Source organism: Amblyraja radiata, chromosome 10 (assembly GCF_010909765.2).
Source record: "Amblyraja radiata isolate CabotCenter1 chromosome 10, sAmbRad1.1.pri, whole genome shotgun sequence".
In the NCBI taxonomy this organism is placed as follows: domain Eukaryota; kingdom Metazoa; phylum Chordata; class Chondrichthyes; order Rajiformes; family Rajidae; genus Amblyraja; species Amblyraja radiata.
In genome coordinates this window covers 48,428,327-48,450,406 of record NC_045965.1, presented here as the reverse complement: position 1 = coordinate 48,450,406, position 22,080 = coordinate 48,428,327, and the positions used below count along the sequence as shown (strand labels likewise).

Genomic DNA, 22,080 nt, shown 5'->3' with positions numbered 1-22,080 from the left:
ATACTGTGTGAAACTTAGTGACCTAAGTGATATTTAAACTTGATAAAGGTGAGGTTCTTGGAGACCAAGTGCAAAATGGCACTGTCAACCTTTCAGTGAATGAATGTAGATTGGATTGTCATTGGCCTGACTGGATATTTCCTCCTTTTTCCAGGCTACTTTACACATGTAAGGTGACTGCCAATACTGTTATTATCAGTAACTATCAACCAGATATGTTACATGAGAGATACTTCAAATCGTACAATCAATAAATATGACAAAGTCAGAACCATATACCTCTCGATCAAGTTCACAAATATCTGCTCCAGAAACCAGGCACTCCCAAATCTCCTTGGCACGATTCCAGCCAATATAGAGGCTGGCTTCTTGAAGAAAAAATGCAAGGAACCTCAGGTGTGCTTCCAGGTACTGTGGGGGGAAAAAACAGATATGAGATGGTTTTGGACCTGAAACTGCAGAAGATCTGGCATCCAATTTTTTCTACAATAAATGTCTGCGTGCTATGGAAATAAACCATTTCAACACTGTCCACTTCTGGAAAATTGGCATGATAAAAGGGAGTAGTATTTGCTGAAGGTTACAAAAAAGGCTATAGTAGACTATGCTTAGATAGAACTAAAATGGAGGCAATAAGTTAACAAATTGTGAAGCAAATTGAGAATCTACATCAGGATTTTATGAACTTGAGAACATTCACCCAGTTCAGAGGTACATGAACGATAATACAAACATTTCTCTCCTACATCATCCATTGACCTTAAGCAGCACCAAAACTCTGCCAGTTTTCAATAATAAAGTTTTTGTTTATAGTTGCCAGTGGTGAATTCTTAGAATTGAATCTACCCCAAATGCTGCTAACATATAGATTTTCTGATTCACAACCTTTCAATTTGTCCAATTTGTTTCATATCAGCTCAAATATATATTTAAAGAATTTAAAGAAAAATAAATATATATTTATACATACACTTTGATATTTAAACTTTACTTCATACCCAAAACCCATAAAATTGGGATTTCTTTCTACACATTCGTACTGACTTTTTCTAAATGAGCCTCGGCCAATAAAAAGTATTTGATTAAATAAGGTCTGATCACATCATTAATGTTAACTTATCCTTTCTCTTCACCCCAAATTGACTGATCTATAGATATCCACAATTTTCAATTTTGCAATTAAAACTCAATCAATAGTCATCGATTGATAAAAGTGAGAAAACTGATAAATCTAATGTACTGGAAAAACCTGATTGCTTGAATATTAAAATAATCAAACAGGTATAGGTATTTTAAATTGAATACCAAACAAAACACTCATATCCTCCTCTGGATATGTTCACATAAAATATACACGTTTTTGATTATGTTTAGGGAGGAACTGCAGATGCTGGTTAAAACCAAAGACAGACACAAAAAGCTGGAGTAACTCAGCAGGTCAGGCAGCATCTCTGGAGAAAAGGAATAGGTGAATTTTTGGGTTGAGACCCTATTTCAGATCGCTCCTTTTCTCCAGAGATGCTGCCTGATCTGCTGAGTTACTCCAGCCTTTTGTATCTGACTTCTGGTGTTTTTGTTTAAGTGGGTTTAAACAACAAACCATGACTAACAAAAAGCATGATTATTTCAGTACACAACTTTCAGATTAATGTTGGTGTGAGCCGAGACAAGTCTTCAACAGAGACTAATAACAGCATTTAGATCTCCATGGTCAGAGTTTCAATTCAAACAGATGTTTCAATTTTTGTACAATGAGAACTAAAAATGAAAACTCGGATTCGAAAAGATAGGATCAACTCTTCTGCAGCCAAAATCATGGCAACAATTTATATTTGGGCACTGCACATGTATTCCGTAGTATTTATTCCAATAAACAAATAATAGACTTCCATTTCTAATAAATTAATTGGAATTTTTGTTTAAAATGCATGCTTTTTGATCTATTCCAGATGTGACCAAAGGCATAGCCTAAACAGCTTCAGGTCCAATAAAAGATATCAAAATACAATAAAAAACTGATGTAGACCAGTGGGTGAGATCCAGGCATCTATATCTTTGTACAGAATTGGGTGGCTTAGTGGCGTTTTGGTAGAGTTGCTGCCTTAGAGCATTATAGAGACCTGGGTTCGAACAAGACCATAGGACCTGTCTGTATGTAGTTTGTACATTCTCTCTGTGACCATGCGAGTGTTCTCTGGGTGCTCCGGTTTCCTCCCACTCGCCAAAGACATACTGGTTTGTACGCATATTAGCTTTGGTAAAATTGTCCCTCGTGTGTAGGGCAGTATGGAGTGATCTCTGCTCGGCACAGACTTGGTGGGGCGAAGGCCCCTTTTACGCACTGTATCTCTAAAGTCTAATAGTTATAGAGTTGAGATGCGAAAAATGACAAAAGTCGTGGTCATTCATTTAGCACAAAACTGCAAAAAAATGTCAAGACATCTCAATGGCTATACCACAAATGGAATATAAATTATGTAAATTAAGACGGAAACACTTACATCTTGATGGGTGTATCTACCATCTACAATCGTTGATCCTGCCAGCCCTCCTGGACCTGCTACAGCAAGTGCCATTCGATGACAAGCCACGAGGCTCCCTGTAACCAGTTTCACTATTTCAAAGTTCTTCTTCAAATCCTGCACAATACTCTGGAAGAAGAGAATCGGAGTATTTAACTTTCAATTTCAGTTAAAAATTAAGGACCGTTTTATCAAATGCTATTTGATGAATTTTAAATGCTAAAGGCCTGAATGCCATCCTTTCATTTTGACAGCTTGAAATGAAATCCAATCCAACCAAACTGACCCTATTAGGTAAAATCGTCAAATGAAAAAAAACTACAAATGTTGGAAAAAGCTGAGGGAAAAAATGGAATCAAGAATTTAAAATGTGAAAATTTATAATGGCTCTAAAATGATCAAAGAAAATCTAAGCTTCTCCAAATCAATGCCACACATCTGTTAAGAGATCCAAAATCCAAATGTCTTCCTTAAAAACAAATCTGCACAATTTGTTTATTCAAGTTAATTGATACTTGATGTAAAGTGCTTAAATGTATTAAAATGCCTTAAGCACAAAGTTTAAAATCTTGTTTATGCAATATGATAGTTGCCATGGGTAAGGATTAGTCATGCGACTGTTTATTGGCAGCAGCTCAGTATTCAGCACTATCATCCCCTCTAAACACGCCACTAAACGCCAAGACCTGTGCCACTGGACCTCCCTGTTCAATTGGATTGTTAACCTTATTTTTACCAGACCTTGATCAGTGCTGATCGGTAACATCACCTCACTGATCACCAACACAGAGGCTGTGTGCTTAACTCCATGCTCCACTCACCGATGCCAAGCACAGTTCTAACATCAATTGGAATTAAGCCAACAACACTTCTATTGTTTGCCGAATCACAGATGGTAATGAGTCAGCGTGAAGGAAACGGACAGAACACCTAGTTAAGTGGTACCATAACAACAGCCTCTTGTTCAACATCAACAAATCTTTCTAAGAAGTTTAGAGATTTGGCATTTACTGAATACTCTAATAAACTTCCGCAGATGCCCTATTGAAAGTATCTTGTGGTTGAATGATGACCCGATATAGCAATTCCAATACAGAAACGCAAGAGGGTGCAGTGAGAGGAAGCCATGCCTTCTTCTCACTGTTACCATCAGGCAACAAGCACAGAATCCTTAAAATCCACACCAACAAGGTCAGGAACAGTTACTTTCCAACAACCATCAGGTTCTTGAAGTGCGGCAGTGGCGGAGCGAGAGCAAGCGAGAGAGTGAGTGTGAGAGTGTGGTGTAGTGTTAATGTGCGGGGATCGCAAGTCGGTGCGGACACAGTGGGCCAAAGGGCCTGTTTCTGCGCTGTATCTCCAAAACTAAAAACTACACAACTCGAACCTACCATAGCAATGGATTGCTACAAACCATCTCTTGCACTACCATTGACTTGTTTTCCAATTGTGTTTTTGCACTAATGTCTATTTTTGCTGTCTTCACGATCTTGGAAAACATGATTAGTCTTAACCTGTGCAGTACAGTGGACAATGCTCAGGGGTGCTGGTGGAAGCAGATACAATAGTGGCGTTTAAAAGGTGTTAGATAGGCCCATGAAAATGCAGGAAATTGACGGATATGGATAACGTGCAGGCAGAGGAGATTAACTCGACACAGGCATTGTCGGCCAAAGGGCCAGCTCCTGTGTTGATCTGTTTTCCGTCTACCACAAAAGGCTGACATTCCAATGCATCAATTCTTTTTAAATTACATCATTCAGTTCCCTCAACCCATTCAGGGTTTCTATTCTGAATTGAATACAGGGAATTTTGATTTTGGAAAGTTCAGTATGGGCAGAAGCTACACAGTGAATGGTGGGGGAGTGTTGTAGAGCAAAGGGATCGAGGAGTGCAGGTAGATAGGGTGGTAGCACATTGGCCTTCATTAGTCAGATGGGTGATTTTATAGAGGTGTTTAAAATCATGGGAGGAATAGATCGGGTAGACGCACAGAGTCTCTTGCCCAGATTAGGGGAATCGGGAACCAGAGGACATACATAGGTTTAAGGTGAAGGGGAATTTTTTTTAAAGAAATCTGAGATTTTAAAAAAGATTTACAAAATAAATGGTGATTGCATGGAACAAGCTGGGTATTGCAACATTTGAGAAATAATTAGACAGGTAAATGGATAGGACAGGTTTGGCGGGATATGGGCCAAACGCAGGAAGGTGGGACTAGTGTAGATAGGACATGTTGGTCGGTGTGAGCAAGTTGGGACGAAGGGCCTGTTTCCATGCTGAATGACTATGACTCTATTCATAAAAAGTGTTTAAAAAATTCAAGTCACAACAAGAAAAACAATAAACATCCCTCATTCTTTCCTCCAGTTGCCCAGAAATGTACCAAGACATTCAGGATACCAAGTGCCTACATAACTACAAAATAGGTGGCTGTTCCTTCAGCTGATAATACAATCTTCAAGCAACAGAGCAGTTTTAAAGTAAAGCAACTGACTTCCACTCTATTACATCACTTCAAACAAATTAATCACCGAGTTGAATGTCACCAAGTTAGAGGTTTTGTTATTACCTAGTGTAGTGGCCATTTGGCTTCCTTTGTGTGTCATTAATTATGGCATTTTTTAAAAAATTTTAGACAGCCCGTTATTATGTGGGTGGGATTTATTAATGTAGTCAAGGGCGTGTTTGGTGCTGGATTTCTTACGCAGAAGCTTAGTTTTTAGTTTAGCTCAGAGTTACATGGGGAATGTATACCCTTCGACCATGTGATGTTTAACCAATACACGAGGAGTTTTGTAACGTTTAAAAATGATATGCTGGAGTTTGACGAAGATTAAAGCGTACGAGTCGGAGATGAAGGTCGGATGTATATCTTATTTTTTCTTCAACAATAAAGAAACTATTAATCAAAAGACTGTTATGAAGATTTATCTGTGAAAAAGCTCTGAAGGTCACACGGAGAGCTCACATGCGTATTACGACGTTCTCCTTAAACCATGTAGTCTCTTTAGTGGCTAGAGGGAGTAATCTCTTGAACGATATAAAAATCTGCCGCTACACCTAGTTGAGGGTGCATTATTGTTTATCCTATAGAGGAATAATAACTTATATGTTTTTGGTTCTTCCACCTTTGGTTCTTTCAACCTGTACAGATTTATTGACCCAAATCCACTTTTGTTTTACCTTATCTTGTTTCTGACAGCTCTGTTTGATGAAAGACCTGGTAATCTCGTGAAGTTGACGCAATGCTGGAACCACCCATACTGGTTGCTGGTTGTTCTGCTGGGAGGACTAAGGAAATAATCACAATGTGAAATAGACAAACTTTTAAAGCAGTTTCATTCAGTTGGGGATATGATAGTAAATAGAGATTAGGTTGAAGTAATACAGAGCTGCTTGGAGTTTGGTTACCGATTCCCCAGTTTAAATATTGGAATTGGTTTACAGCTACAAAAGGTAAATGAATGAAAGAACAGAACAGCACATGGGTTAAAGTTTTGTGTGTGTGGAGCACAGATACCTATGCAGAGCAGCCAAGCAAAATAACCCATTACTGTGATGTAATTTCTATTTACTTTTACATAATTTTTCACTTGTTTCCTTAAATAGTGTTTAAATGAACATACACAAGTTAATTTTGGCAAAATAATATTTTACCTTTTTAATGTCTTCTATACATTTAATAATGTAGCTTCGCTTAATCTGCTCCTTTACTGCATAAGCTTCACTGAGTATAGTCAGGTGTTCTTCCAAAGCCGGCTGGACCAAGTTAGTGGGGAGCGCTGGTAAATGAGCTAGATCCCATAACACTTCCAGCACCTTGGGAAGGTGGGGATGGGGGTAGGGGTAGAAGTAATTGGATTATAGAAGAAAAAGTGATAACATTTTTTAAAATTGGTTTGCTGCAGTTCACACGAAATACAAATTTAAACTCAAGGAACACTGAGGTAAGGATGCAAAGTCACAACATGTTCTTCAGAACAAATTCTTACCTTCCCCGTGGTATTCTCAGAACGTGCTTCACGACCAATTTTTCCGATAAGGCTGAGAAGTTTTTGTCGAATACGGTCACTTTCAATTTCCCAACTCTAAACAGAAATAGAGAGAAATGTTTACATCGAGATCTAAAAAGGTTTGCAATAAAAGCAATGACAAGTGTCAATGACATCGCAATCACCACCGGGTGGCGCTGTCAGCGATGGCCACCTCGCCAACTGCCTGGCTTTTCGCCTTTTTTGTTATTTTTAGTGTGTTTTAAAAGTTTGTGTTAATGTTCTCTGGTTTGTTTTATGTGGGGTGTAGGAGGGGTTGGGGGAAACATTTTTCAATCTCTTTCCTTGCCGGAGATGCGAGTGTTTTCCAGATCGTATCTCCGGTGGCCCAACCTCATGGAGCTGGCGGCCTTGCTCAAGACGGACTTTGAGCCCCACGGCTTACCATCAGAGCCTGCGATCCCTTGCCTGGGATCGACGCTCCAACTACGGCCTGCGGATTTCAACATTGAGGAGCTCGCAATCTCGGGTAGAGGCTGATGTCGGGAAGCTCCAAAGCCGCAGAAGGTTCGACTTGTTCCGACCCGGGGTCAGATCACCCGGCGCAAGGGAAGCTGAGATTTCCCCCCCTCGCCCCGATGCGGGAGCTTGATCGCCCCGAGGCAGAGGGCTCGACCGCTGGCTGCGGGAGCCAAGATCGCCCCAACAACGGATGGCTCGAGTGCCACGACCGTGGGAGAACAAAGAAGGGAAGAAGATTTAACTTTCTTTGCCTCCCATCACAGTGAGGAATGTGGGAAGTCGCTGTGGTGGATGTTCATGTTAAAAATGTATTTGGGTGTCTTGTTGCTCTTTATTAGTATGAATAAGCCCTAGCCCTGTGCTTCTCCACAGCTGAATACGCGTGCTCAAGCTGGAGCCGCTCCCACCACACCAAACTGGTTGACACAGCCCTCAACGACACCTGCCGCGTTATCACGGGATGCATAAAGACAACGTCAGTCCCGTGCCTCTACGCCCTAGCTGGTATTGCCCCCCCCCCATATCAGACGATCCATCGTCGCCCAAGACGAGCGGAGAGCACAGGAGTTCGATACCAGGCACCCCCTGCACGGACACACAGCACCTCCACCCCGACTGAAATCCAGAGCCAGTTTCTTGCACAGTCCCGCCTCTCCAGACAACCAAAGAAACAGCAAGGACCAACATCTGGAAAGATGAATGGAACCAGCTCAACACACGAACCCACGACTGGATGGAGAGAGGAATCACTCCAACTGAATGCCTCGCCAGCGGGCACGACCTCCCATGGCCAACCTGGAAGACCCTCAACAGATTACGAGTGGAGCAGGGGAGGTGCAAAGCACTTATGAAAGCATGGAACTACCAGGCAGAAGACACATGCAGCTGTGGAGCAGTACAGACAATGTCCCACCTACTGGAGTGTGACGACGCCCCCCAGTGCAGCCCCCAGGACCTGGCTGAACCGACCCGACCAGCTGTGACCTGCGCCAGATACTGGCAGAACGACATCATGAGATTGCAACGGACTCGAAGAAGAAGAAGATTAGTATGAATGTATGGCAAATCAAATTCTTCGTTTGTTGCAAAACATACTTGGCTAATAAAGTACTATTATGATTATGATTATCAAGGAGACACTAAATGCTGGAGTAACTCAGTAGGACAGGGAGCATCTCTGGAGAGAAGGAATGGGTGACATTTCGGGTTGAGATTCTGTATGTCAGAGAGGAATCTCTTGAACTTCGACAGGTGTACAGTAGAGAGCATATTGACTGGTTGCATCATGGCCTGGTTCGGCAATAAGACTGCAAAGCGTTGTGAACACTGCCCAGTCCATCACCGGCTCTGACCTCCCCACCATCGAAGGGATTTATCGGAGTCGCTGCCTCTAAAACAGAGCCTGACCACACACTCATTTCACCCCTACCATCGGGAAGAAGGTACAGGAGCCTGAAAACTGTAACGTCCAGGTTCAGGAACAGCTTCTTCCCGACTGCCATCAGGCTATTAAACACTACAACCTCAAATAAGCGAAGGTAGACACAAAATGCTGGAGTAACTCAGCGGGTGAGGCAGCATCTCTGGAGAGAAGGAATGGGCGATGTTTCGGGTAGAGACCCTTCTTCAGACTTCTACATTGCAACTGCCTTGTCATCAGTCAACATTCAATCATATGGCAGAATTCAAAAACTTACCACTGATCAAATCATATTCATACAACGCAAGATAGTTGTAATTGTTGGAGATCTATCACCTTAACACAAGTACATCACTGGAAAATCCACGTAAATACTGGAGCTGGAATAAATGGTCAGAGGTCGAGCCTCCTGTGTCACGAGTCACCTCCTGAGTCTTTAAAGCCACTGATCCTCTGCAATGTACACGTCTCTGGTGTGATGTAACCCTCTTCACTTGCTTGAACAAATCCCAGCTCCAACAGTAGTCAATAAGCTCAACACCATCCAGGTTAAAGCACCACTTTTTTTTTGCGCAAGTCTTCGCAATATTGGAGATGGTCATTTAGCATCTCAAGTCAATGCCAACTCAGAGTTGCCAACACCGTCCCCCCAATTATTTACCTGGAAACTATTCTCTCATACATGTCCATTAAAACACTTTCATTTTTCTCCTAACTAACCTATTCTAGGAGTGATTTACAACATCCATTTAAGTAACAAAAAGCACATTGATGGGATTTTGGAGGTTACGGTGCTTGAGTAGCACTGCATTCGCTTCCCTCAGAAGTGCACGGTGGGTTGGGTGTGCTGCATACATAATGCACTGGTTACGTGCAATATCGGCTTGGACAGCGATTCCCAAACTTCTGACATCTAATACTGACAAGAGAAGCCTACATAGGCCTATAGTCAGGGAGTTCCAAGATTTTGAACTGCCATCATAAAAAAGTGAATACATATCCAATTAATGATGCAGTAGCCCTTGAAGGCGAGAGAACTCTGTTGTCTGGTTAGGGGTCAGTTTTGAAAGGTGGTGTTGAAGAAGCCTTGTACTGTAGCGACTTGATATCTTATGTAAGGTATACTCCAGCCAGTAGTTGAGCAGTGAGAGAGTAAATGCTTAACATCATGGATAAGATTCCAATCAAGCAAGTTACCCCCCCCCCCCCACCCCATAGTGATATCGAAGCAACAAGTTGAGCATTACATAAGTTCACACACCCAAATGAGGAAGAGGTTATTCCAGAAAGGCTGTGTAGAAACAGGTAACTCACTTGTGACGGCATACCCAGCTTCTAACATGCATGCGGTTATGGATTTAGAGTACAAAATGTATTTTCATTGGGGAATGTGGCAGCGTTGTTATGGAGAAATAATAATGTGACTGAATATAACATTCATTCAATAGCAGCATTAGTGTTTTACCTCGATTCTGAAACTTAGCCAAAAAAAATTAGAGAATGTAAATGGAAGCCAGTGCTATAACTAAACCAGCAAGCATCATATGCATATGGTATCCACATTATATTATCAAACCTATTTGTTGAATCTACTTGGTAAAGCCAGAACGGGGTACACATTTTGGATGATCAGATTGAATGGTGGTGCTGGGTTGAAGGGTCAAATAGCCTACCCCTGCACCTATTTTCTATGTAATACAACTTATTAACTAAAAAATAATGGAAAGAGGCTCCAACCCTGTGCAATGTGGCTAGCATGAAACAAGATGATTATCTTGGCCACTCAGTAAAATAAACTATGGTGTATTTGATGAGCTGGTAAGGACAAGGGAAAAGTGGGGAATTTGAGAGAGAAAAGAAAAAAGGTATACACCATTTGCATTTCACTGATTTTATCATTGTTGAATGTAAAATATCTACTACCATAACCATGCGATCTATAATATAAATAGAAGTTTAAAATATTAGTGGTCACTTGCCTTCTGTATTAAGATGAAGAGATGGTTCAGTTGATCATAGTTGAACTTGGCAGCAGCAGCAGCAATAATGGTATGGATATTTTCAATGACAGTTGAAGATTGTCCTGACTTAATATAAACACAGTAAATTGTAAATACTTGACTTGCAAATAATATTATATGTTTCTTGAACATAGTAATTATCCTTTACATAATATTACATATCTCCCTCTCAAAGTTAATCAATCTCATGAGAAGGACAATGCTATTTTAAACACCTTCGTACTAATCTTGCTTTACCTCATTGTTAGTGTAAATTCTAGAAACTCCAACTGTCTTGTTATTTTTAATAGGATTCAGCAAGCAGTTAAATAAAATATTGTTTTCATCAGTCGAGTGCAGACCAACCCAAAGCTGACAGCGAAGACAAAGATGGCAGTCTACAACGCCTGTGACAACACTCTGCTGTACAGCAGTGGGACATGGACTACATATGCAAGGAGAGAAGACTCAACACCTTCCACCTTAGAAGTAACCGCCTTATCCTGGGCATATCCTGGCAAGACAGTGTCCAACGCTGAGATCCTGTCTCGCGCTGACCTTCCCAGTATGTACACTTTACTCAGGCAGCGCAGACTGCGGTGGCTGGGCCATGTCCACCGCATGGTGGATGGCCGAATTCTACAAGACATCCTCGATGGAGAGCTGACATCTGGGAGGAGAACCATCGGCCGCTCCCAGCTACGTTACAAGGATGTCTGCAAGAGAGTTACGAAGTCACTCGACATCGATGTGGAGTCCTGGGAGAGCCTTGCAACTGACCGCATGAAGTGGAGAGGTACCCAGATCCAACATCCCAAAATGGGGGGGAAGAGAAACTGTTGAACGCAGCGGCAGACAAGCGGGCACGCAGAAAGGAGCGCAGCAACTTCAACAAACCAGAGACCACACACAAAATATGACCTTTGCCACAGAGACTGTCATTCCCACATTGGTCTCTTCAGCCACAAGTGACGCTGCTCTAGCCGAGGTTTGGAGCAAGCAGCCAACAACTAGGATGGTCAGTCATAACCGAGGGGGGCCTACGACGATCCTTACCACATTGCCCCACTGTAGCAATGCATTCAATACAATGATGCAACGCGACTTGTTCAATTAGACATTGCTCCTAAAATGTTTAAATCAGCCATTCTCAACCGTTTTTTGGGCCACAGCCCCCTTAGGAGCTCTTCTCAGTTTCCCCCTGTCAAACAAGGATACAACACAGATAGACCGAAAATCATTTATTATTAGACACCAAGAAAACGTGAACATCCGACATACTGGAAAAAATTCAAACGGTGTGTTGGAAAGATATTATAAATAGAAAGGAAACTATTGACTCCAATTAAGGTTGCTGCTTGGTAATTATTAGTTTCAGTTATCAGGGCCCCCTATAAACCCTTGGGGCTCCCCTTCTCAGAGTTCTCAGCCTGTGGCCCCCTTCAAATGTGCCAGGCTGAGAATGGCAGGTTTAAATTACATTTGTAACTTTTACGGCCAAAATAAAATTCTCCCTCACTTACATGATTATAATAAATAGCTCTTTTAAATTCACTGACAAGATATAGGCGTTGAAACAAAAACAATAAAATCTGGAGCCTGCTTATAATGATGCGAGCTATTTCCTTCCGAACATGTGTTTGTCAACAAGATATGGGCAGAAATGCAGTTGTTTTTGTTGAGATTCACTCCAAACAGTTGTGCAGCAGAAGACTGGTCTTTATCGGATGTTCCCAAGGAAGAACATCCAGACAAATATCAACGTCCTTTAGAAATTATTAAACCATAACAAAAATCCTGTTTAAAACATGCTAGACTTCCATGTTAAGGAGCAGCTGGTGACAATGTTGCAGACCGATACTTTCTAAGATCCAGGACCACATTTTGAGAGAGGCACTGATGCTTGGTGCAGCCAAAGTAAAAGACTGTAGTTTAATGTCCTCCCACCATTGCACACTCAGCTGGCTAAACCACGGTAGCACAGCGGTAGAGTTGCTTCCTTACAGCTCTTGCAGCGCCAGAGACCCAGGTTCGATCCCGACTACGGGTGCTGTCTGTACGGAGTTTTACGTTCTCCCCGTGACAGCGTGGGTTTCCTCCAAGATCTTCGGATTCCTCCCACACTCCAAAGACGTACAGGTATGAATGTTAATTGGCTTGGTGTATGTGTAAATTGTCCCTAGTGTGTGTAGGATAGTGTTAATGTGCAGGGATCACTAGTCGGTGTGGACCCGGTGGGCCAAATGGCCTGTTTCTGCGCTGTATCTCTAAACCAAACTAACCATTCCATAATTAACAATGAACATTGCAGGTGCCACAGGGAGGCAAACTCACTTCTCCAGACTATAAACTTGTGCCTTAAAGAACACTAGCTGCCTTTAACAATTGTGTTGCTGTAATACCATACTGTACCTGAATGCGCCAAATCTTGGTAAGTTCATCCAGAGAGAGTTTACTGCCCAGCAGTTCAATTATTCCCTTTATTCTATCACAGTATTGTGCTTGATCAATATTTCCTGCCAAATTTGAATAAAAGTATAGTTTGCTGACAAAGGCACAAAAAGACAATTTAAATGCATTAAAAAACCATTGCATTCACCAAAATCGTATTTCAAACATTAATCGTCAATCCTAAACGGAGCAGGTAGAGCACGTTCCCTGCTAACTGTTGTGGCGACAGCACAAGAGTTATGAAGATCATGGAACTTATTCGCCACTGTGATATTCCTCATGCAGTGATGACTGAAGGGAGCTAGAAGACATAATTTTGTGTCTTTTTTTTCCTTATGGGACAATGAATAAGCACAAAAAAAAAAAGATTTGACATTTTCACTTCCCTTTGTGATGGAAAACATTTTTATCCAGTTATAATTATGTGAATACTGTTAAACAGCGTAGTTACCTAACACTAATTTTGATATTTTGTTCACATGCATTGTAAAATCACAAATCTGTCAATGATTCCACCCTCCTCCTCATTTTACAAAGTATTATCTCATGAAATCACAAATCAACAAATTTATTTTAGGTATTTAAAAATAAGTTATTACAACTGAAATGTTGTGATGTGTTCCAAGTGCTAATGGTTTTTAGTGTACTACACCAAATTTGTTAATTGGAAGGCTTAGGGAAGGGGTTGGCAACCATTTCTGCCAAGGGGCCAGGACATACGTCTGTGAGCGGATGGCGGGCCACATCCATCACGTGTACACATGGATCCCGCCCCCATTCCACCCCGGATGGCAGGCATCAAATTACGTGTTCACATAGATCCCGCCCCTTCGAGGACGCCACCTGCAGCACTGAGCTCAAATATCATACTCGCTCGTCCCCGGCCTACAGACAACCCCGATTCCGACAGTGAAAGCCAGAAACAGAAGGTGCGCGGCCATGTCAGCGGCTTTGCGCAGGATGCAATACAGCCAAATCATCTTCCAGGTACCGGGGGTAGAAAAAAATGCTGGAGAAACTCACTCCAGCAATTTTTTCTACCTTCGATTTTTCCAGCATCTGCAGTTCTTTCTTAAACATTCCAGGTACTGGAGATGACAGAAGTCTGCGGGCTGGATGATTTCGGGTTACGGCTCGGTTGCCGACCCCTGGCTTAGGGGGCTTGGACGGATTATTTTTTTTAAACCCATATATTAATCAGGCTCTCTTTGTACCCAATGCACTAAAACAACATTAATAAAAACACTAAAATGTTTTGGTACCTAAAGGAAATAAACATAAACTTTCTCTGAATGTATTAAAATGTACAGAAATCTGTTTTGAAATCAATCACAAAGTAGAACTGTGTAAACAAAGACTGCTCTCTAATGAACAGCATGCAGTAGGGAGCCACTTAACATAAGTGGGTTGGAAACAGATTCTCCATTGCCTATAGACAAAGATTGGCTCCTCAAAGTGTACATACATATAAATATATTTGGAAAAGTTCAAGTTGAGGCCTGGGGTCGACCTCGCCAGTATGCATTAGTGAAAAAAATCTTTCTGGGCTGCAACTCCCCTCAAAATGTATCAAAGCACAATAATTTTTTTCAAATTGAAGTTTTATATTTGACCTTCTAATTCAGTCTTCAGTTGAACTATTCATTTTGCACACTGTAAACTTACTTGTTTACTTAAAAATGTACCCTCATGGTTCCTGATTAATTTGTGAAAATTCTTCAATGCAAATCTGTTAGATACCACAGATCTCTTAACTGATCACCAGACAGCAAATTACATCTGAACTGAACAAGTCTTCAAAATTGCCACATTTTTGTAGGCAGCTTTTTGTTCACTACTCTGCATATAATTCAGGCCCATATATCCATCTCAGTGATAACAGTTACACTCTGTTCCGAGAAATTTCCATACATTAACACTCACTGCAGAAGTCAGGCAGGCAGTAAATTTATATTTTTGATCACAAACCTAAGCCGTAATTAATGGGAATTAGCTAAAGAATCAGTCAGCATTTGTGAAAATATTTGCTATTAGTGTGGGAAGATTTTTTCATTTTCAAAAAGTCAGTGTGCTAAATTAACCTTGATGATCGTCTCAAAACCGATGTAAGTAGTTGGAGCAGTGCCTGGAAGTTAATAATCCTAAATTATACTGGATCAGTATAACATACTGTCAAATCTACTATACCTTCAAGTGCTATTGACAGTACGGAATTTTCCACTAGCCAGTCTAATAATCGATCTGTATCAATTGCATTCTTCACAGACTTTGACAAAGTACTGTCCTCAATCAATTTAGTAACCTGAAGAATAGAATAGAAACAGTTAATTTCTGAATACATTTATCTCCAAATAACTTTTCCTTTCCTGTTTATTGGGAGATGGGGGAAAAGGAGAATTAATCACTGACTTAGAGGGCAGATAAAATACAAACAAATTTGTTATTAATGCTGGTTATACCACAGGTTTGTACATATTAATATACATAATGTGCTGGTGTATCAATTATTAATTTTCTGAAAGCATTTCTGTTAACTGAAATCAGAATGCAGAAGACAAAGTACCGAAAAGATAAATCAATTAACTGAACTCATTTCTTGTTATAAATCCTTTTTCAAAAGCATTGGATTTATACCTTCATCAATAAATATGCAGTGGAATGCATGCCAAATAAGACAATATGATTGTTCCCAAATCGGAGCTATGGGTGAACCGCGAGATCCATTCCCAGGTGAAGTCCTTGGAACGGATCTCATGGTCTTCACAGATCAAGTCAAACAATCTCAAGAAATCCATTAACGACTTGCAAAGTCTCAAGGATGCTAATAGGGAATTTCGCAACACGTGTCCCTGGAAAACCATCCGAACACCCGCCGATTGCGGCAAGGTTTACATGCTATAACGGGCTACAATATGTAGTCGGGCAGTATTACTGACCACAACATGCCCCTCCCCAACAAGCTCAATGCATTCTATGCCTGATAGAATCCACGGCTGTGTCCTCAGAACCTGCTCAAACTAGTATAGTATGATTTGACTGGGTAGCACACAAAGTTTCTCACTATCTTGGAACACATGATAAAAGTAAACTAATGCCAATTTCTTAATTGACAAGCTCAGGTGCTCCTTCTAGCTAGAAAAACTATACCCATTCTATCTTACGGTAATTTTGAAAAGCCATCATAAATGGGCAATTCTCATTCATTTTCTTCCAGTGTTTGACCCACAATTTAGCAGTCTGTGCATTATATTTACAAGAATATATTTATTCTATCATCTCCGAACGGAAACCTCAACGGCAGATACAGTACCTGTGGTTTGCACGCAACAAAATGAAGCCATTTTCAAAGATCAATGTTCAATCATTTGTCAATTTATCTTGTGGCCGATGCTCAAATTTAAAGTAATTCTAACTGGTTTAGTAATAGACAAAATCGAAATTCTTCAAATATAAACATTTTCACAAGATTAACCTACCTCCTTCAACGAATTCATTTTTGCGCTAAAATGAGGAGTTTTCAACATACGTAGGAGGATATCTAGTCGGAGGTCATCTACCACAGTCACCAATGCAGGCTGAAAGCGCATGCACAGCAGTTTGATGGCAGAGAGAAGCTCTGGAATCGTCACCAATTTCTGTGTTGGACAGTAATTTGAAATAATACTTTTGCAGTAGACAAACAAGTTACGATAATGCAGCAATTTGAAAGTATCTGGACAAAAACTATAAGAAGCCCTCTCTCTCTTTACTTATTGTCTATCTCAGCACAATACGTACTCTTGCTAATATAGTTTCATGAATGGCAACATTAATATTAGTCCCAGCCTGGTGCGACTGAGTGGACGTGGTCGGGTATCTACCTCTTTGGTGATCCTCGGACTATCCTTGATCGGACTTGGCTGGCTTTAAATTGCATGAAACGTTATTCAATTATCAGGCATCTATACACTCTAAAAGGATCAATTATAATCATGTATTGTCTTTCGTTGACTGGTTAGCAAGCAACAAAAGCTTTTCACTGTACCTTGGTACACGTGACAATAAACCAAACTGAACCCTTTATCATTTAACTGAATATTGTGGATGGCTCGATTGTAATCATGTATTGTCTATCCATGGACTGGTTAGTGCACAACAAAAGCTTTTTACTGTACTTCGTTACGTGTGACAATAAACTAAACTGGAAACTGGAGGGGGGGGGGGGGGTTCACTTCACTTAGAAGAGGCCATTCACTTAGTTGACAGAGGGTTGTTTTAAAAAAACAAAAAACACTGCTGATAAAATCAATAGAAACAGCACATGAAAGCACGTTTGATAAAGTCCATCAAATATGGAAACTAATCGTACTTGTGGAAATGTCTGTTAGATGTGGGTCAGGAGAATTGCATCCAACTGGATTAACAAGAGATCCAACATTTGTTCAGCTCTAATGAGCAGCAAAAGAATGTCTGAACTTCCCACAAAGCATCAATGGGAAAAAAAAAACACCGGACGAATGCCAAATAAAGCATACATAATTAACTGCTCATAATTCTCTGTACTGTTGTCTGCGTATTGTCTCATTTTATGTGGAAATGCGTTAAAGTTAAAGAGGCAAATCTGAAATATGTTTACACATTAATCGAGAGATTCCAACAAGGCTAAAATAGAAAAAATATTTTAAATATAGGCAATTCAGAAAAATATAATGAAAATACCTTGTCTTTCAGATCTTTTTCTTCTAAACTTTGTACGTATCTAATCATTTTATCAATGACAGGGTCCAGCATGGGCTGCAAATAAAAATGAAAAAATGAATGAAAAAGGTTAAATCCACAGCCTAATTGCACAAGTATTATATTCAGAATTTAATCTTGCATATGTAACTTGATAAAAAGCTAGATTTGATTCCCATTTTGTTCACTTGCAGTGGGGTCATTTCCTTTTGAGATATAACTATTCTGCTGAAGATGTATATAATGGTACTCACCTGCACCACCATGGGATTTAGATATTCAGCACAGACACTCAATGGCTGCACCAGTGCAGATACAGCCTAAAACATAAGAAGATTAATTACTTTAAAGAGTAAGTCTTTTAACAACCAATTAGATTTAAGTAATGCAACTAGCTTGTAGTTTCCCACTGGGCTATAACATTAGAGTCATTGTAAGTATAAAAATAAAATCAATATTTTTCCCTTCAAATAACACTTCAAAATAAAGCCTTTAACACACATATCTACAGAAACATGAATATCCATATTCTGTTATAAAATGGTACAAAGCAGTGATGGAAAGTGCTGCAAAAAATTAAAATAATAAATCAAAACTTGAGGTAATTATTCAAGATTAGCACTAAATCAGACAAATATAAACGCTTAACATGTTTCCAAATTACAGCTTTCAAAGTACTTACCGCTGTTTCTATATCATCTGCACCAAGCTTAAGCTGGATTGCTGAAAACCCACCCATCTCACCGAACTAGAAAATGAAACAAAAGTGAACATTTCAACTGATGACTGACTTCCATCATAAAACAGTTGTAATAAAAAATAAACTAAAGTACAGATTAGTGATTCCAGCTGGAAACTATCATGTTGTACTGAGGTGATATCTAGGTCACACACTGAATGAGCTGAACACACATATAATCTATGGTTTTCTGCTAGATGGTACCAGCTATTGTTGTTTCCAATACCGTTGCCAATGCAGTTAAAGTTGTCTTATGTAATTCCATATCATGTAGAAATAAATATTTTTACAAAATATTACCTTTGAGCATAAGTTTATATCATTAGTAAAGGGGAAAAGCGAAACAAGCTGATGTTGGTAAATTTACTCTGTGGGTACTTAAAACTTCTATCTGGAACTTGCCAAAACGTAGGAAAACAACAATATCATTAAACAACTTAATCCGTAGTCGCCTCTTCCTCCATCTTAACATCATCTGAAACTGTTTGATTGTAAGATTGCAATAACTAGAGTCGAGATTTTATTAAAGATCTTAGTTGAAAATGACTTTCTAAATTTTAAGTTCTGGACCAACTACTCAAGTTGCTAAATTCTGACAATCAGATCCTGAAGTTTCAAGGAGGCTTTCAAATACCTATGGGCACTTAAAAATTCTGCTGATCAGCACAACATCAAAGAAGATGATACTATGTCAATCATTGCTAACAATTCCAGCAGAGTGCTGCTGGAGTGAAAGTTAATTATATTTAAAACAAACCTTTCTAATTCAATGTTAGCAAGGAACCACAGTAAATAGTCACCGAGATATATTGTACATATAATCAAACAACAATACCGGATAATTATTTGATTACTAGGGTTTATTATAGGAATTTAGTTGAAAAACATTGGCCTGGACTTTTATGGCCAACAGCAAAGAGATGGCACTTGCTGCTCACCTCAGAGAAAATAGTCCACAAAGATCTAGCTCTCTTTGTGGTACAGACTTCATTTTTCCAATAACAGTTGCTGTGAGGCATCAGCTGAAAGGAGTGCCTGGCATACAATCAGAGTGATCTGAGCTGCCAATAACATTGAAGACTTAGATAGCAGGAAGGAAAAGGCAGATTTTTAAGCGGAATATGAGGTGCTGCTCCTCTAATTTCCGGTGGTGCTCACTCTGGCCATGGAGGAGGCCCAGGGCAGAGAGGTCGGATTCGGAATGGGGAGTTGAAGTGCTGAGCCACTGGGAGATCAGGTTGGTTAATGTGGACCGAGCGGAGGTGTTCGGCGAAACGATCGCCAAGCCTACGATGTAGATCAACTGACATCTAGAGCAGCGGTTGAGGTTGGAGGAGATGCAGGTGAACCTCTGTCGCACCTGGGACGACTGCTTGGTTATTTGAATGGAGTCGAGGGGAGAGGTAAAGCGACAAGTGTAGCATCTCTTGCAATTGCAAGGGAAAGTGCCCGGGCAGGGGGTGGTGCGGGAGGGAAGGGAAGAATGACCATGGATCGTTTCGCCGAACACCTCCGCTCGGTCCGCATTAACCAACCTGATCTCCCGGTGGCTCAGCACTTCAACTTCCCCTCCCATTCCAAATCTGACCTCTGTCCTGGGCCTCCTCCATGGCCAGAGTGAGCACCACCGGAAATTAGAGGAGCAGCACCTCATATTCCACTTGGGCAGTCTGCACCCTAGCGGCATAAACATTGAATTCTCCAATTTCTGGTAGCCCTTGCTGTCTCCTCCCCTTCTCAGCTCTCCCTCAGCCCTCGGGCTCCTCCCCTTCCTTTCCACCCCCCCCCCCCCCTCCCCCCTCCCCCCACTCTACATCAGTCTGAAGAAGGGTTTCGGCCCGAAACGTTGCCTATTTCCTTCGCTCCATAGATGCTGCTGCACCCGCTGAGTTTCTCCAGCACTTTTGTCTGCCAGAGGAAATAGTTGAGGAAGGTACTATAACAACATTTAAAAGATTGTTTTAAAGAATTAGAGGGATATGAGACAAACACGAGCTGGTGGGACAAGTGTAGAAGGGGCATCTTGGTCAGCATGGGCAAGTTGGGCCGAAAGGCCTGTTTTCATGTATAATGACTATGAAAAATTATGTGCCATTACATTCACAAATACTTTGCAATCTGGTTCATCTAACAATGGTGATGTTTTATTGCTATTGAATCATTAAGAACGTGCGCAAGTACAACTTATTTACACTTGACACTGGAAAAATAATGTTGAACTTTACAGCATAAGGCTGGCATGCTGATAATCCTGGTCATTTCATTGTCCTTATACACAGTCTTCCCACATATAGCTTTACTGTAGTATGCTTGTTAGCTCCACACTATTACATCCAATTTTAGAATTAGCTGCTATAATCCTTGGCAATAAACTGTCTGCAAAACTAAAATTATTTTTTTTAAAAGCTTTCTGAACCGGTGGCATTCTTCTGGTAACCTTTTAATTTTAACACCTTCACAAACCCACCATGCTTTGTTTATTTAAAGGACACTCAAACATCTATTGCAGCAGGTTTTAATTTAGCCTGTGGACGTGTGAAATTGCCGATTAGTTCAGAGAGGCTGTTTCTAATATCTACAAAATATGTAATCCCGCGAAAGAAATCCAATAAACTGGTTAAGGGACAAATAGTCCCTCGAGAACACAAGCTGATTGTCCCGAATCACATTTATCCTTCCAGATAATCCTTCTATTACCTCAAATAAGCTTAAAAATATTAGCGAGCCATTCTCCAATTTCCTTAGTGGACTTCAATGTCCTTGACAGAATTTTTTTTTTCAGATCTCTTTTTACCACCTGGTTTCTAAAGCTTTATACTGTTTCTGGACTATGAGAAACAGAAGAATGCAAGTAAGTGTTCAATATTTGAGAAATCTGGCTGACATAATCAGATGAATCTTCACTGCTCTGTTCCATCGGTTCTCTTGGAACTCAATGATTTACATTTCCTCTCTAAAGTCCTCAACCAAATAAAATGGAAAAAGTCTGCAAAACAAATTAAGAACCATGCTGCATCTGCTTCCAAGATGTCACCATTTAACAATCTAACACCATCTAACATAAATAGTTGAAAGTCCCTTCTGCATACCTCCCACTTCTATCTAATACATTTTTTAATGTTATGGTACGTTGTTTCATCCTATACTTTTCATGCTATTCTTTTGTGTTCTCTTCATTTTAATATATTTGGTATTCTCTCTTTTCCACTACTATAATGTGTCATTTGTTAAATATACGTACACACTTTTTCCCTCATCCCTTCCATTTTCATTTTCTCTTTCAGTGTGCTATTTATTGTACAAAGCCAACACCACACAAGATTAGTTACAATGATCATACAAGATCTATCAGGATCCTCCACAGTTAAGAACAAATGGAGGGAACAAAACGGAATGAAGTGCCTACCCGATTAACCAGATCTATGAGCCAGCCATGAGGTTCCTGCAAAATAATGATGAAAGTAAATAAATCCATTGACAATTATAATTCACCGATTCCAAGAAAATACCCCCAAAAATGTGATTAACTTAATGCTAGCCAAGTTGAAAATAATTTGGGGGCTCTCAGACTACTCATCAAACTCTAATTGCACTGGTATTCTGGTGCATGAATCACAAATCGCTATCAGGAAAATTCAACAAGGCAGGCACCCATAGGCACTTTGGCCTTCATCACAATGGAACTGAAGTTTAATTATTTCAGTTCCTTTCAACA

General features: G+C 40.3%; 1 protein-coding gene across 1 annotated transcript in view; it reads right to left on the bottom strand.

Annotated features, from left to right (window-relative positions):
- The window catches only part of usp24 (ubiquitin specific peptidase 24), a 138,688-nt gene that overhangs the window by 89,327 nt on the left and 27,281 nt on the right, over window positions 1-22,080 (bottom strand). The window contains exons 7-19 of the mRNA XM_033028759.1: window positions 21,772-21,807; window positions 18,309-18,374; window positions 17,881-17,946; window positions 17,609-17,683; window positions 16,387-16,545; window positions 15,098-15,212; window positions 12,872-12,975; window positions 10,439-10,546; window positions 6,518-6,613; window positions 6,183-6,344; window positions 5,709-5,816; window positions 2,502-2,651; window positions 280-411 (exon numbers count right to left, since the gene is read on the bottom strand). Of these exons, the coding sequence (XP_032884650.1) occupies window positions 280-411; window positions 2,502-2,651; window positions 5,709-5,816; window positions 6,183-6,344; window positions 6,518-6,613; window positions 10,439-10,546; window positions 12,872-12,975; window positions 15,098-15,212; window positions 16,387-16,545; window positions 17,609-17,683; window positions 17,881-17,946; window positions 18,309-18,374; window positions 21,772-21,807 (1,377 nt within the window). The remainder of the gene's footprint in view (window positions 1-279; window positions 412-2,501; window positions 2,652-5,708; window positions 5,817-6,182; window positions 6,345-6,517; window positions 6,614-10,438; window positions 10,547-12,871; window positions 12,976-15,097; window positions 15,213-16,386; window positions 16,546-17,608; window positions 17,684-17,880; window positions 17,947-18,308; window positions 18,375-21,771; window positions 21,808-22,080) is intronic.